General features: G+C 48.6%; 1 protein-coding gene across 8 annotated transcripts in view; it reads right to left on the bottom strand.

Annotated features, from left to right (window-relative positions):
* PCM1 (pericentriolar material 1) overlaps positions 1–15,348 on the bottom strand; it is a 1,333,387-nt gene that overhangs the window by 189,992 nt on the left and 1,128,047 nt on the right. For 4 of the 8 annotated variants that reach the window (XM_086962572.1, XM_086962570.1, XM_086962565.1 and 1 more), the window contains one exon: positions 13,340–13,494. In XM_086962572.1, the coding sequence (XP_086818698.1) occupies positions 13,340–13,494 (155 nt within the window). The remainder of the gene's footprint in view (positions 1–13,339; positions 13,495–15,348) is intronic. The other 4 variants (XM_086962571.1, XM_086962567.1, XM_086962568.1 and 1 more) reach the window with 2 other exon arrangements.

Genomic DNA, 15,348 nt, shown 5'->3' on the forward strand with positions numbered 1-15,348 from the left:
CTGAGAGGGATACAGGTGTGACTTCGGCACATTGATGGAAAACCCCAGCTGGTGCAGGAGATCTGCCGGTGTCTGGAGGTGGTTGACGACTGTCTGGGGCGAGCCCGCCTTCAACAAACAGTCGTCGAGGTAGGGGAAGACTGAAACCCCTAACCTGCACAGATGAGCTGCGACCAGCGCCATCACTTTCGTGAACACCCGTGGGGCGCTGGTAAGGCCGAAGGGGAGCACGGTAAACAAAGTGCTCGTTGCCTACCGTGAACCACAAGTAGCGCCGGTGGGCCAGCAGGACGGGGATGTGGAAATAAGCGTCCTGCAAGTCCAACGCTACCATCCAGTCTCCTGGGTCCAGGGCAGCTAAGACCTGAGCCAGTGTCAGCATTTTGAACTTCTCCTTCCGGAGGAAGCTGTTGACGTTCCGTAGATCCAAGATAGGGCGTAGGCCCCCTTTGCCCTTCTTGGGCACCAGAAAGTAGTGGGTGTAGCAACTACACCCTACTTCGGGCCCAGGAACACGCTCGACGGCCCCCTTGGCCAAGAGGGCCGTAACTTCCTCCGGCAGAAGTCGCAAATGATGCCCCTATACGCGGTGGAATTGAGGTGGCATGGCTGGAGGTGTCGCCTCGAAGGGGAGGGAGTAGCCCCTTCGGACGATTTGAAGCACCCACCTGTCCGAAGTGACGGTGCGCCCGTGGAGGAGGTGATGGCAAACCCTGCCCCCCACTGGCGTCACATGGGCCTGAAAGCACGAACTAGGAGGGTTTTGCGGCGGATGCTGCGGGGGAAGGTGTGGACTGGCCTCACCGTTGTCCCAGACCGCCTCTACGGTGGTTTCCACAGCCGCCACCGCGTTGGATGTTAGCCTGCGGCGCGTGGCTGGCAGCACGTGTGGGGCGCCCCTTCCTTGGCCACGAAAGGAGCGAAAGGCACCCGTTTGCTGGCGCGGGGCCGAGAGGCCCAAGGACTTGGCCGTAGCCCTGGAGTCCTTAAAGCGCTCAAGCGCATGGTCTGCCTTGTCGCCAAAAAGGCGACGGCCATCAAACGGCATGTCCATCAAAGTGTTTTGGACATGAGCCGAAAAGTTGGCGGACCTCAATCAGGCGTGGCGTCTAATCGCCACCGTCGTTGCCATCGGTCTATCTAGTGAGTCGGTGGTATCCAGCCCACACCGGATAGAATATTTGGCTGCATCCCGGCCCTCTACAAGGGCTTGGCCAAGTTTGCCCCGTACCTCCAACGGACACTCTGGCACCACTTCCGCAACCGTATCGCACAGAGAGTGGGTGTAGCGGCCCAAGAACGTCGGTCAAGGCCTCATTAAACGGCAGCAGAGGCTCCGAGGGGCATGACTGCGGTTTAAGGACCTCAGTGAGGAGGTTAGTCCTCACGGCTGTGACGGGGAGCTCAAGGCTCAAGGCCTTGGCAGCCCTCATCAAAACCACTCCGTATGTTGCCCCCTCACCAAAGCCACGGTAGGAGGAGAGACAAAATCAGTGTCTGGAGAGGTGTCCAGACCACTGGCATCCCCAAGGTCACCTGTCCAGTCTAGAGGCTGACAATTGCGTGTCAGAGAGTCCTCAGACCCCTCCCAATACTCATCACCCATCTCCTGAAATTCAGGGTTGTCAACCAATGGGGCTGGTTCATTGAAGTAAAAGTCCCCAAACGCCGTCGGGTACGGCGCCCAGCGACGCCGCTCCGACGTCGGAACCGGAGCAAGGTTCCCCACCGCGTTTTTAGCGGATTCGTTTTCTTCTTGCCTTCATGTTTGGCACCTGGTCGCCATCTTGGGGGTGGCTAGTATCGAGTGTGCCACTTGTTTGAGCGCTCTAGCGCTTACTAGGACCACAGGTGAGCCCTACTTAAGGTGAGCTTGCCAGTAGCTCGACCTTGGAAAAGGTAATAGCACGCACGCGCGCTATGCTGCTGTAATTATAGTCTACAGCGCTGCTTTCTTTTAAAAATACCGTTTTTGTATTTCGTTTAGTTTAAATTGTATTATCCCCTGTTTTTAATCCAATCCTGTTGTGCCCACACACTTGCACCTTAAATTGGGCCCCCCACCGCGTTTTTAGCGGATTCGTTTTCTTCTTGCCTTCGTGTTTGGCGCCTGGTCGCCATCTTGGGGGTGGCTAGTATCGAGTGTGCCACTTGTTTGAGCGCTCTAGCGCTTACTAGGACCACAGGTGAGCCCTACTTAATGCTCGCTACTCGCGCGCAGCGGTGACGCGCAGCGGTAGCGCCGGACTCGCGCCAGAGTCCTGCCCGTCTACGCCCGTCCCGGAGGCGATCGGTGCGTCGGGTGGGGCTCTAACACCAGGTATGTGTCCTCCTGGGTCACCAGTACTGCAATATTCCCCTGGGGAGATTCGCTCTTTTGCCAACCTAGCCACAGGCTGCCGCTCTGTCTTTCCCGGACGTCATCGAGGTAAGTCCTGCTGCCCTGGTTGTGGCTGGCGCCCCAACCGCGCTAAGTTATCACTCTCCAACAATAACATCGTCAGTGTTGGTTATCTCTGCATGCTATTAAACACCAGATCGGCATGTAGACATGCCCAAGACATATTTGAGCTTCTAGATACAGCGAAGCCACTGTGTCTTATGTTTACTGAGACGTGGTGGGGTGAATTTTCCAACCCAGATGTCGCCACGGCAATCCCGCCTGATTATAACATCTTCAGGAAGGATAGAGCTAAGGGAAGGGGTGGTGGAGTGGCACTGGTGGTCAAGAAAGGCACGCCTTGTGCGATCTTGTTAGTGGAGGACATCCGAGGCTCGGAGACCCTTGCTTTTTCCATCACTCTGTCTCCGCATCAATCAGTTAAGGGATTACTCGTGTATAGACCACCTGGTCCACCCGGAACGTTCTTTGAAGATCTGGACTCCGTGTTGTTGGGGCTGGCCCTGAAAGCGGAACATTGCATCGTGGCAGGGGATTTTAACTTTCGGATGGATGATCCGTCAGACCCTGCTGCCATTAAACTTTCTGAGGCTATGGCCCCGTTGGGACTGATCCCTCATTTGCAGGGGCCTACGCACGAGAAGGGGCATACTCTTGACCAGGTATTCTCGTCGTCCCCTCTTGAGGTGATTGAGATTATCCCGGTCCTATGGTCAGACCACTTGCTTGCCAAATTTACGATCAAAGGCACAGTTAAACCGGTTGCTGCTGTGGCACAGCAGCAGGGTCGAGTCCATAGGGCATATCATCGAGTGACCCCAGAGATGCTGGCCAAGGCTGCTGTGGATCATCCATGCTCCCTCTCAGGCGATCTGGACAGGGATCTGGAGACCTTGCAAGCTTGGCTTATAGACAGGCTAAATGATCTTGCCCCGGAATTGACACCCCGCCTGACACCGAAACGGGTCTCTGCGCCTTGGTTTACCGCAGCACTGTCGGCTACGCGGCAGCAGTGTAAGGTGGCCGAAAGAGCCTGGCGGGCACAATACGATACTGTAGCCAAGCTGACCTATAAGACGGTGGTCAAGGCCTATCACCGGGACATTCGCCTGGAAAAAAAAGCATATCTGGCTGGGAGAATAGAAGCTGCTTCTAACTCCTGTAAGGAGATTTTCTCCATTGTGAGAGAATTTATTTCCCCACGGTCTAACACCTCGGACGAAAAGCCATCTGGCTCCTGGGCTTCGGACCTTGCTGATTTCTTTACGAGCAAGATCCAACTTATACAGGATTCTTTTCCATCGCCTGTGTCTACGGGCCTGATCAATCCTGAGGCCATCTTGTCCCCGCGGGCTTCGTCAGGTTTGACGCTGGGTGTGTTTCCTCCGATCTCTGCCCCTGACTCTCTAGCTTTAATGGGCAATGTCAAATCGGGCTCGCCGCTCGACCCATGCCCCGCTAAATTTTTGGCGAAAGTTGCGGAGGTGATCAATCCGCTGCTGAATCTCTCGTTGAGTCAGGGAGTGGTCCCGCAAGCCTGGAAGCAGGCGATGGTGATTCCGCTGCTTACGAAGCCAGGCCTTGATCCGAAGGCCCCGGGCAACTATAGGCCTATTTCTCTGCTGCCGGCTCTCACGAAGATTGTGGAAAAGCACGTTCAGGTGGTGCTCTCCAATTTTCTTGAGACCAATGAGATCCTGCACGCCACCCAGTCGGGTTTTCGTCCCCATCTCAGCACAGAGACTGCGCTTCTTGAGGTCTCAGAAACCATTAAAGGGGTTCTGGACTCTGGGGGCAAAGCCATGCTGGTGATGCTGGACTTGTCGGCGGCTTTCGACACCGTCCCCCATGATGGCCTTCTCGTAAGACTCCATGAGATAGGTCTGCGGGGGACGGCGCTCGGTTGGTTTTCCTCCTTTCTAGCTGGCCGCCGGCAAACTGTCTGGGCCTCGCCAGATTCCGCCGTGATGCCGCCTCTGGGAGTCGAATCCCACAGGGCTCTATTCTGAGCCCGACCCTATTCAACATTTTTATGACCCCGCTGGCGGCGTTGGCGGAGTCGTATGGGGCCCAGATCGTATCCTAAGCTGACGACACCCAGCTCCTCTTCTCATGTAAGAGAGGAGGAGACTTTGACGGGGAGAGTATCCGCGATTGCCTTGGGACTGTTTTCCAATGGTTCCAACTGAACAGCCTCAAGTGCAATTCCGATAAGTCCGAGGTACTCTTCTTTGGGTGTGACACAGAGCCAGACTGGCAGGCCTGGTGGCCTATCAACATGTTTCCTCCGTCTTGTTCTTCCCAAATCGCCAAGAACCTGGGGGTCAAGATGGATAAGGGGCTAACATTGAAATCCCAGATCCTCGGGGTGTCGGGCACCTGCTTCGGCATCCTTAGGATGTTGCGGAGGTTCCTTCCCCTGCTGTCTGAGGAGCATAGGAAATTGACAGTGCAGGCTCTGATCGGGTCCAGGTTAGATTATTCTAACATTCTTTACCTGGGCCTGCCAGAGTATCTGCTGCAGCGGCTCCAAGTGGTGCAGAACGCTGCCGCGAGAGCAATTTTTGGTTTAAATAGACGGGCCAGTGCAGCGGGCCTGTTGAAAACCTTGCATTGGCTTCCAATCCGGAAACGGATCGCCTTTAAGGCTCTGACTCTGGCCTATAAGGCCCTCCACGCGGTGGGAGCAAAGTATCTTCAAAAGAGACTGGCCTAGCAACCGACTCGCTCTTTGAGGTCGGAATCCCTGTTTCTGGCGGTCGTCCCGCGTGTGAAGAGAGCTCGCCTGGGAGGCCGCTCTTTTGGACTACTGGCGCCACACTTGTGGAATTCTCTGCCGCTCACTCTGCGGGGAGCTACCAGCCTACTTGCCTTTAGAAAAGGCCTTAAAACCTGGCTGTTTACCCAGTAGCCCGTCTTTCCTGTATGCGCTCGTTCGGCCTTCTGTCCTTTTCTTTTTTAACGGTGTTATGTTATTGTGTTGCAGCCCTCCTTTTCCAAAAAGCGCTGGGACACTCTTTTTGAGTAGCCGTGCGCTATACAAAAGAATAAATAACATAACATAACATAACATAAGGGAGGCATCGGGGACGGCGCCGTGGGGGTCGTAAGGTCGACCGGCGGCGACCCAGATCCCGAAGCGGGTCCAGTGGGTCCCGCGGCGCCGGGCCTGAAGGCACCAGCGGCGTCGGGACTGTTGGGCCCAGCGGCGCCGGAGGTGTCGGGAATATGGGGCCCTGTGGCGCCGGGGCCGAAGCACCCGATGGCGTCGGGCCGAAGCCCCAGACCCGCTAAGGGCCCCAGACGGGCCCACCGGGCCCGAAGGCCCCGCCGGAGGAGAGAGGGACCTCATGGCCATGAGGAAGCGCTCGATCTTCTCCGGCGTCGCGTCTCGCCCAGAGACCGGAGGGTGTGCGGCTGGACGCGACGCCCGCGACTCCGACGGAGCAGCGCGGGTGGTGTCACCCAAACCCCCGGCCGCGTTGCGCGAGCGTCGGGGGGAATCAGAAGAGCGATGACGCCTCTTCGACTTCTTATGTTTCTTACCCGACGACGACTTCGACCCGGAGGAGTGGTACCGACTCTCGGAGCTGTGGCGGCTCCGACCCCGCGACCTGTTCCTCGACCTCCCATGGGACCGGGGCCGCCGTAGTTCGAGTCACCTGCGGGACCGCTCCCGCCTGGCTTTCGAAGAGAGGGCCCGGCAGTCTGAGCAGGCCTTGTCGTTGTGGTCGACGCCTAGACAAGTTAGGCACAGGTGGTGAGGATCCGTGACCGACATCGTGCAGTCGCAATCCTCGCAGTGCTTGAATCCCTAGGCACCGATCAGAGTTGTAAAGATTTCGAGAAATTATCAAAAGGATCCAAAAAGTTAGTCAAAAATTGACTAAGGGTTACTGCTTTTTACAGATCTGCACTTGCTGGCGCGGAAAAAAGAAGAACTGACGTCAGCACGCGCCCACGAGGATGACGACGGACGTGGAGCCGCAGACGACGCCTACCGACGCGCAAGGGTACTGCTACGCAAAAATTTCCGGATCCAGTCTGACGCCTGGGGATATTCTAAGGTAAGGAATCTATCACTAACGTGTCTCTTTCAGATATAGCAGACTACAGTTACAAACCCTGGAGAATCCACTCTGGGGCTGTAGGGGTGTCCTGCTAAAGCAAAAGCACCCTCACACTTATAATCAAGCACCCTGCCCTCAGGACTGAAGGGAATCCCATAGTTTAGATATAAGGAAAAAAATATCTGTCGTGAAAAGTACAAGCACCGACTCACACAGGTTGCAATGGTAGGCCTGTAGTCAGAGTTGAAGTGGACTGCCATGGGTGGCACAAAACAATACATGCTGCAGCTCATGTGTGAACCCTGGTGTACCTATGCACTGGGTACCCTAGTGCCATTTACACGGGACGTATAAGGGTACACGAGTAGCCAATTGTGGAGGTACAAAAGTACCTATCAAAGCCATTTTGGAAGAGAGAGCACAGATTCTGTGGTCCTGATTAGCAGGATCCTACCTACAGTCAAAACATACGGATACCAGGCAAAAAGTGGGAGTAACCATGAAAAAAGATCCTACTTTCCTACAAAGTGGACTCCCATGGGTGGCACAATACATGCTGCAACCCATTGAAGATTACTGATGTACCTATGCCCTGGGTACCTTAGTAACATATAGTAAGGACTTGTAAGGGTACACCAGTAACCAACTGAGGAGGTACCAAAGACATTTAGGTAGAGCGAGCTCAGACGCTGGGGTCCTGGTTAGTAGGATCCCAGCAAACTACAGTCAAAATATACTGGCAACAAGCAAAAAGTGGGGGTAATCAAAAAAGAAAAATCTTTCCTACATGAAGCGCCTAAGCAATTACTGAAGCAGAAGGCAAAGGAACCGATAGCTGTGATGTCGTTCACTGAAGAAATACGAGACGGTGGAGAATAGCATATATTTCCCTGTAGAAGTGGAGGAAGTGTATTGGGACCAGTACCTAGATTTTTGTGTGATCTGGCCCTAATCGGGAAACATGACTTCGGTGGCAAAAGCACCTCGTTATAAACCCATATTCCAATATCGGTTACGTTATTTCCTGCAGGTTGTCGGAAACCCTCAAGTTTCCAGCCGTATCTTTAAGATCGCCCAACACGGCAGCTCATAAGAATTTTCCAGGCAAGCCCTCTCTTGTTTACTTCTTTCGTTGACTTCCTTTACTTTGGGCTATGACACTTGTCACATATTTTACTTAAAGTTAGACACCATTTTCACAGGTGTTCCTCTATAACTTACTATACCACATACTATTGGTCTGGTTGCTACCATGCACCTGAGCACATCCCCTTCTCTGTTTCTATGAAACTCACACCAGTCACAAACTTGGGTGCAAATCCTACATGTAAAGCAGTATATTCACTGCAGATTGTTGCGTTTTACATTACTGTGGATGCCACTCTACCTGTGAAGATCATCATATTCATGGAATTGACTTCCCCTGACGGAGGGTTTCTGTAGTAAACCCGAAATGCTTTGGGACTTTTGAAGAAGCATATTATTAACATGAAGTCAAATGTTTATGTACAATTTTATGTTTTCATACGATTACACAAAAGTAGATCGTTATGCCTAAAACCATGATAAGTGGTATGCAAATAATGCTTGTAAGTATTTGTACATGAGGTATTATTGAAATTCTGACTAAACCTGATAATTCTAAATGAATTTTGTTGCCTTTGAGCATTTGTTACTATTGTTCACGTTTATCTATGAAAAGCTTGTTTTGAGACATTAAGTCCGTTGGCTGTGCACTCCCTTAACTGTGGGTGATCCCACAGTTCATTTTGTTGTTTAAAAGAATGGGAAATTAGGGTCCTTTTCCATAGAAAAAGGGAATGGCACGCAATTCCTTTACATACCTCAAATTATTCCAAACATTTTGTTTAATTCAGAATAAAAACGCCTTAACTCAGGTGTGCACCTGCACCACCCCTCATTACTTCTAGAAAGTGGACATTTCTCTGTACTTATGCGTTTTGTGCAAGCCAGTCTCAAATACATGTCAGGGTTGGCTGACAACTATGCTTTGTGCATTCCCTCTACACAGCCAGAAACCCATGAAGGTAAGGCTCCTGTGCATTCTGAGCCCTCATCAGCATTCTTCCAGGGCAGGGTTGAATGGGAGGAAATGAAATTTACATTTCAATAGGTAGTGTCCTCTCCACATACAAAGAACTCATTTATCCCCCATGGTCAGCTTAGCAGACAGGACTGGGGTAATGGCTATCCTTGTGCACTTCGGAGTTCCTTTGAAGTCACCCCCCACATCAAAGGGACTTTTAGGTATAAGTACTGGGTCTCTGACCACCCTAAAATCAGACCCTTTTAGACCTGTAACCAGACGTTACTGGCTCTACATCCGCAGATTTCCATAAGGACTGCAGTGATGCCAGGAGGGACTCCCACTCTGCTAACTGCCTTGCTGTGCTGGCCCAGGGCTCGACAAATCCACTCGACTGCTCGCATTTGCGAGGTAAATTTTATGAGGTCGAGCTATTTTAAGGTCCTACTCGCCCTTTCTGGCGAGTAGGAAAACATACTAACTTTTGTCCTCCGTCTTTGAAAAAGGAGCAAATGTGACAAGATAACAAGATTTAAAGGCCTTTTTATTGCTCACAAAGCAAATTAGCATAAAGAGGCCTTTAAATCTTGTTATCTTGTCACAGTTGCTCGGCTTTCAGAGAAGGAGGTCAAGTAGGTTAATGTTAGGTCAAGGAGTTTTTTTTAAAGTACTAGACCTGAAGACCGGTACTATTTTTCAGATTTGTCGGGCCCTGTGGCCTGATACCTCTGCGCTGTGCTGAGCGTTCTCCAAGGGCTTGTTGATTTGCCCCCTGTTCTTGAAATCACAGGCTAAAAAGACTTTGCTTCCCCCTTACTGCCGTGGGGCTCTGCCATTGTGAGTAGCAGAAACATTTGTACTCAAGCAGACTGTGCCGGATTGCCTGCTTGTGCTGTGGTATAATGAGCACTTGGCTGGGAGAGAGATCATGCACCTTTCCACTCTGTTTGAAGCCTATGCGTTTTCTGTGTCAGAAGCGATCATGAGTCCGGCAGCCCCACTGGGACCCAAGCGGATGTACCTGATCGTCACCTTGTGCTGTGGACTATCAAGCACTTGGTCAGGAGAGAGATCAGTCACCTTTTTGCTCCACCTGCAGCCTGTGTGTGCCTGGCTTCAGCGGACCACGTCACAGAGCAGAGGGAAGCCGCCACGCCCTTGCGGGCAACGCAGTGTCCTGCTTCTGCTGGTGACAATGCAGCGCTGTCAGTACATATCACTCTGCGCGTCCCAGGGAATGAGACTTCCGATTCGAGACCCCCAACACCGGCAGCCCAACCTGCTTGTTTCAAAGCACCCAGAGCAGGTACTGTGTTTCATCACACCTAGGCAGTCCCTCCAGCTCCTGCGCTCCCTCTAATAGGCACCATGGTCTCGAGGGACCGGTCGAGGGCTTGCAGCTCATTTACCCCTTTGGGAAATTCTTTGACAATGCGGCTACGGCCGGATTCTAAGTAAGCCTCTGCCTTGAAAGTGAGGCAGTCCAAACCGGTCGGGTGACCGGAGATAACCTATTGAATAAGAGTTCTGTATCAAAATTTAAGAACTATTGAGCACCATGATTCCTTGCACTCTTTAAACGTCCATATCTTGAAAAGCATGTATTTTCTTTTTTAACACAGAAAACTAAACTATTTTTATAAACCTGTGTGGAGTTTTTTTGTGGCATATTCATTGTGTTACTTTGATGTGTGTTGCACAAATACTTTACACATTGCCTCTTTTGATAAGCCTGCCTGCTCTGCACCAAGCTACCAGAGAGTGACCACAGGTTCTATCGTTGAGGATTTTCATTTGAATAGTTCCACCCATGTGCAGGAGTCCTGGAGCAATTTACATAGAATTTCTTCTTGAGTGTAGATGTTCGTGTTTCTTGAGTAAGGCCCGCAGAAACACCTAAAAAAGAACATATTATGCAACCCAGGCTACAGTGGAGATATTCTTCAGATTGTACTTACAAAAAAGGGTATAAATACGGATATATAATTTTGATGCAAATATTGTATAAACAGCTTAAACCTCTTTCACAAACCCTTTTTGTAAAAGTTGAAGATGAAGGATAGCAGGACAGTGTAGGCTGCTATTATATGAGTTTTAAACAACGTCTGTGCCTTTAAGGACATATAGACCACCAGTATACTGTCATGCCTAGCAGGTGGCTGTTGCCTCAGTTCTTTCTCCAGCTCCTGATGACAGGATCTTGAAGCACTGAGCTTGGACTTTTTAATCATTTTCTCTTCAAAATTCACTTGAAGTTTTTCATCTCTCCCTTTCAATTTCTGCCTTTTTCTGACAGAAAATTGTGGAATTTTGTGGAATAAAATGCCTCTTTATTTTTCCCAAGGGTCCTGCCTGTGGGAGAAAGGACAAATCAGACATCTGACTCATTCTCTGCCTTCCATGTAGTAGCGGCTGGTGTCTGATAAAATGAGGCAGAGCACAGGGGAGCAGTAACATAAATAGAACACTTACCTGACCCGTGGAACATTACTCCTCGCTGTTTTTCTGTTCCTCTGGGCACAGACTGCCCTGCGGCCAATCCAGACGGTGCTCTCACTGTGAGAGTAGCGTCTGGATTGGGCTGAGCACACTGGTTTTGCGCTGCATCGGGAGCTGGGAGCCTGTACCCGCTGGTCTCTTCACCCAACAAGGGAGCTGGGTTGGAGAGAAGTCAGTGCACATGACAGTTTGGATTTCCTAAGACTGCCGGGAACTGTCATGCACATCGACAGCAGTGGCCAACAATCCTCCTGCTGCAGTGATGTAGCCCGCCCAAAAGACTCGGACAGTCGAAAAAAAAGGATTATAATTTTATTCTTTATCTTCCTCGCCAGCCCGGCGGGCCGCTGGTGGGTGCGCTGTGGCAACGACCGGCATCGAAGACCCAGGACCCCAGACCGATTCCGTGGGGCCCTAAGGTGCGTCAGCAGAGTCGGACTGCCCAAAGATATGGTGGAGAGCTTCACAGAACGTACGAAGTTGGGCAGGGGATGCCCCGGGTACCAGAAATAGGGGGAGGCGCAGAGTAGTCCCTGAACCAGGCACCGGAGATGGAGCCTTAGAGCAACGATGCTCCGGGTCCAACCAGTCGACCAACAGGGAGAAGGCGAAGAGCGCCGATGCTGCTTCTCCTTCTTGTGCTTCGACTTACCCGAAGTCTTCGAGGACTTAGAATGCGAAGAGGTGTTGAGGCTCCGCAACTGGTCTCAAGACCTTCCCCTCAAATTAAACTGGGAGCGAAGCTGAGCCAACCACTGGGCCTCCAAGAGCTTTCGGGACAGCTCCCACTAAGACTTAGGATTCATGGCTTGGCAGTCTGAGCACGACTTCAGGGCGTAGTCCAGGCACCAAAGACACAAGAGGTGCTTGACCCCGTAAGGCTTGATGCTGGTTTGACGATGTGACATCCCTCTCGCACCAGGAGTCGAAGATTCAAAAAAGAAGTCCACAACACTTCGAAAAAATGTTGTCAAAACATGACTAAGGGGTAGCTCTGTGCTAGGCTGGTGCAGAAAATGAAAGAACTGACATCAGCGCACAGCTGGGATGCGTCTAAGTAGGGCAATGGCACTGCTAAGAAAAAATTCTCAGGATCCATTCTGATGCCTGGGAGTAATTCTAAGGTAAGGAATCTTTTTTTTTTAGAACATAAATTTATTGATTTTATAATAGAGGACAACGCCCAAATACAGTCATGTTAAGCACTGGGAGCCGTGCATTGTAAATGCCTGCAGTGTTAACCGATGCATCATATTCGTAGAAGATATGTCTGTACAGTTTACCAGGAATAAAGATATGTTAAACAGTGCAAATAGCAGGCAATGTTGGATAAACACGAAGTAGAGGATAAAAGCATATACTGAAAGTAGCAATCGTGGCGTAAACATGGTAGACTATACATTGTCACAACATGTCTAATCCTCAATAAACAGAAAATATAAAGATAAACCAATGCCTCCCGCCGCCCTCCGCTTCCTGGTCCCTGCCTCCAAATACTATCTTAGATCCCGAACTCCTATTGGGCTATCCTTTGTGCACAGATAGAACATGATACATAATAGTGCCTAAGGAAAAAACATTGAGCCACAGCCTTAACGGCTACACACTGGACTGTTGTGCATGTGTACACCATTATTTTTAAGAAGGGAAAAAAAAACAAAGAAAAAAAAATTGTCAGTGTACAAAAGGGTGACAAGTTAGTCATTCAAGGGAATGCGGGATTAATGGGGTGAGTCAAAGCCATCTGTGATGTCGGAGGTGTAAAAGAATCTATAGTTTTGAAGACTTCCAACATTTGGTCTCATTCCAATGAGATAGGAATCTTACGCAGGCCCCAGAATTCCTCCTGTCGGATTATAGTGCTTTCAGCAAGGCCCCATTGTGTCAATTCCGTAAGTCAGTGTAGTGGCATAAGAGGAGAGGGAGACTTCCATCTCATTGTAATCGCACGCTTAGCAATAAGGAGTGCCAAGTAGGCGAATCGGAGTTGTATCTTCTGTCCCTTAGGGCGTCTAAAGTAAGGAATCTATACCTAACAGTCTCTTTCAGATAATAGTTTTACTGGGTGACAAGCAGAGCCATGAATATTTTAAAGCTAAAGAAAAAGCATTGTGAAGAGTATCCCTTAGAATGAAAGTTTGAAAAATATGTTTTTCAACATAATGCAGTGTATTTCTGAATAGCCTATTTATCTGGTATAAATCCCATGATGAACAAATCAGAATCGGACTGCTGGAAGTCAAATGTGACGTCTTAATGCTTTATCAAAGTAATAATTAGGAAATCGTAACAGACAGCTAAAACAGAAGCAAGAGTAAATACCTTTTTTAGCTCATTCTCATCTATAGATTCATCATTTACTTGTAGAGAAGTCTGGACCTCAACAGGTCCTTCTTCAAACTCATCAACTTCTTCTTCGTTCTCATCTTCGCCACTTCCATAGTTTGTTAATGCTTGGGTTTCTGCTTTAGATAAACCTAAATTGTAAATTTTAAATACTTTGAAACCAATTTTAAATTGTCAATTTTAAATCAATATAAATGATTTACCCTAGCACTAAGTTGCATAACTGATTTTAAATGTAACCCAGACAAGATACATTGATTAATAATAATGTACTTACCATCACTAAATCTTCCTGGTGGATGCTCTATGTAACTGCAGATTCAGGACTGTTAGACCTGGCATATTTTGCTTTCTGACATCCTGTTTTTGTTGGTTTAGTGTCTCTGCACACTTTTTGACTGCTATTCAGTGATAAAGTGTAAGTGCTCCTACTGTAAATTATGTTACGATGGTTCTCCATGATTGGCATATTTGATATACTTTAAGTCCCTAGTAAAGTGCAGTGCGTGTGACCAGGACCTGTAAATCAATTGCTACTAGTGGGCCTGCAGCACTGATTGTCACACAAACAAGCAGTCTTTCAAATGTGCCTCAGACCTGCCACTACATTGTCTGTACACGCAATTTATAACTGCCATGTCGACCTGGTAAGTGCACCTACTTACCAGGCCCTAAACTTCCCTTTTCTTACATGTAAGGCACCTCTAAGGTAGGTTGAAGGTTTTTGTGTACAATAGATGTCAAATCTTTGTACACTTCTATCCCACACAAATCTGGTCTAGAAGCTGTTGAATGGGCTTTGCTGAGTCAACCTTCGATAAGGGCTGATACAGTTTTCATTTTGGAACTTCTTCATTTTTGTATATATCACAGTCATTTTTAATGGGACAGCAAGTTCTTTTTACAACAGAACGGTACATCCATGGGGTTCGCAGGGGCTCCTGCGTACGCCAATACTTTTATGGCCAAATTTTGGTCTGACTTTATTTACAGAGATCATGAAAAGCAAGAGCATGCAGTTCATTACTGCAGGTTTATTGATGACATTTTTGTTCTATAGATTTACAGTAGAGAATGTTTGGAAAAGAAAATCGCTGCATTGAATGAGTTTGATGAACAAATACAATTCATTCATACAACTAGTGAGACTGAAATTTCTTTTTTAGATGTTGCTATTAAACTTAATGGAATAACAACACTGGGTGTGGGCTTCCTACAGTAAGGCCAAGCCTCTGAATTCAAAAACAACTAAACAAATGCCAATACTGTAACTGCTTATTTATAAAGGACCTTTGGTTTCCACACACAAAGAATTGAACTAGGTGTGAGTTTTGACAGTCTGTCAGTCTGACTCTCTTTTATTTTTCATACAATTTTTTTCGAAGTTTTTGTTGGTTATAATTCACCAAAATACACAAATATGAAAAGCACAGACAATACACAAAACACAATTCATAAAATTGACATTCTCATAAAATACACAATAGTGGAAAAACTTTCATACGTTGTTGATCAACATCAGCACTCCAATCTCACACTCTCACACAAACCATACATACACGAATCACTATTTACAGTTGAATGTCACAAAAAACAATTAGAAAACACCGAAGAAAATTGTTTGTTTGAATTAACGATTTTTAACCATAAATGATAATTGTCTTCTCAATTATGCTCTTAAGGTGTAGAAAAACGGTCTACACGTTTCAAAGCCCTAACTGGTGAGGGGGTTCTCATCAGGACCTCAAAGCTGTAGGGAAGAGAAATGAGATCGATATCACTAAATGTGAAAATTGGTGGAAAGCACTAGTAGCCCCTTACTGGTGTTGCCCCTTACCTTAACAAGGAGTGTGCCCTATTTAATAAGAAAACCGGACGTTGACAACTGCAAAGGAATAATGAACAAATACAGCCAATCAATCGACCTGTTTATGCAGCCACTTAATAGTTCACAACATACAACAAAACACCCAGTCATAATTACA

Source organism: Lissotriton vulgaris, chromosome 3_1, assembly GCF_964263255.1.
Source record: "Lissotriton vulgaris chromosome 3_1, aLisVul1.2, whole genome shotgun sequence".
NCBI classification, from domain to species: Eukaryota; Metazoa; Chordata; class Amphibia; order Caudata; family Salamandridae; genus Lissotriton; species Lissotriton vulgaris.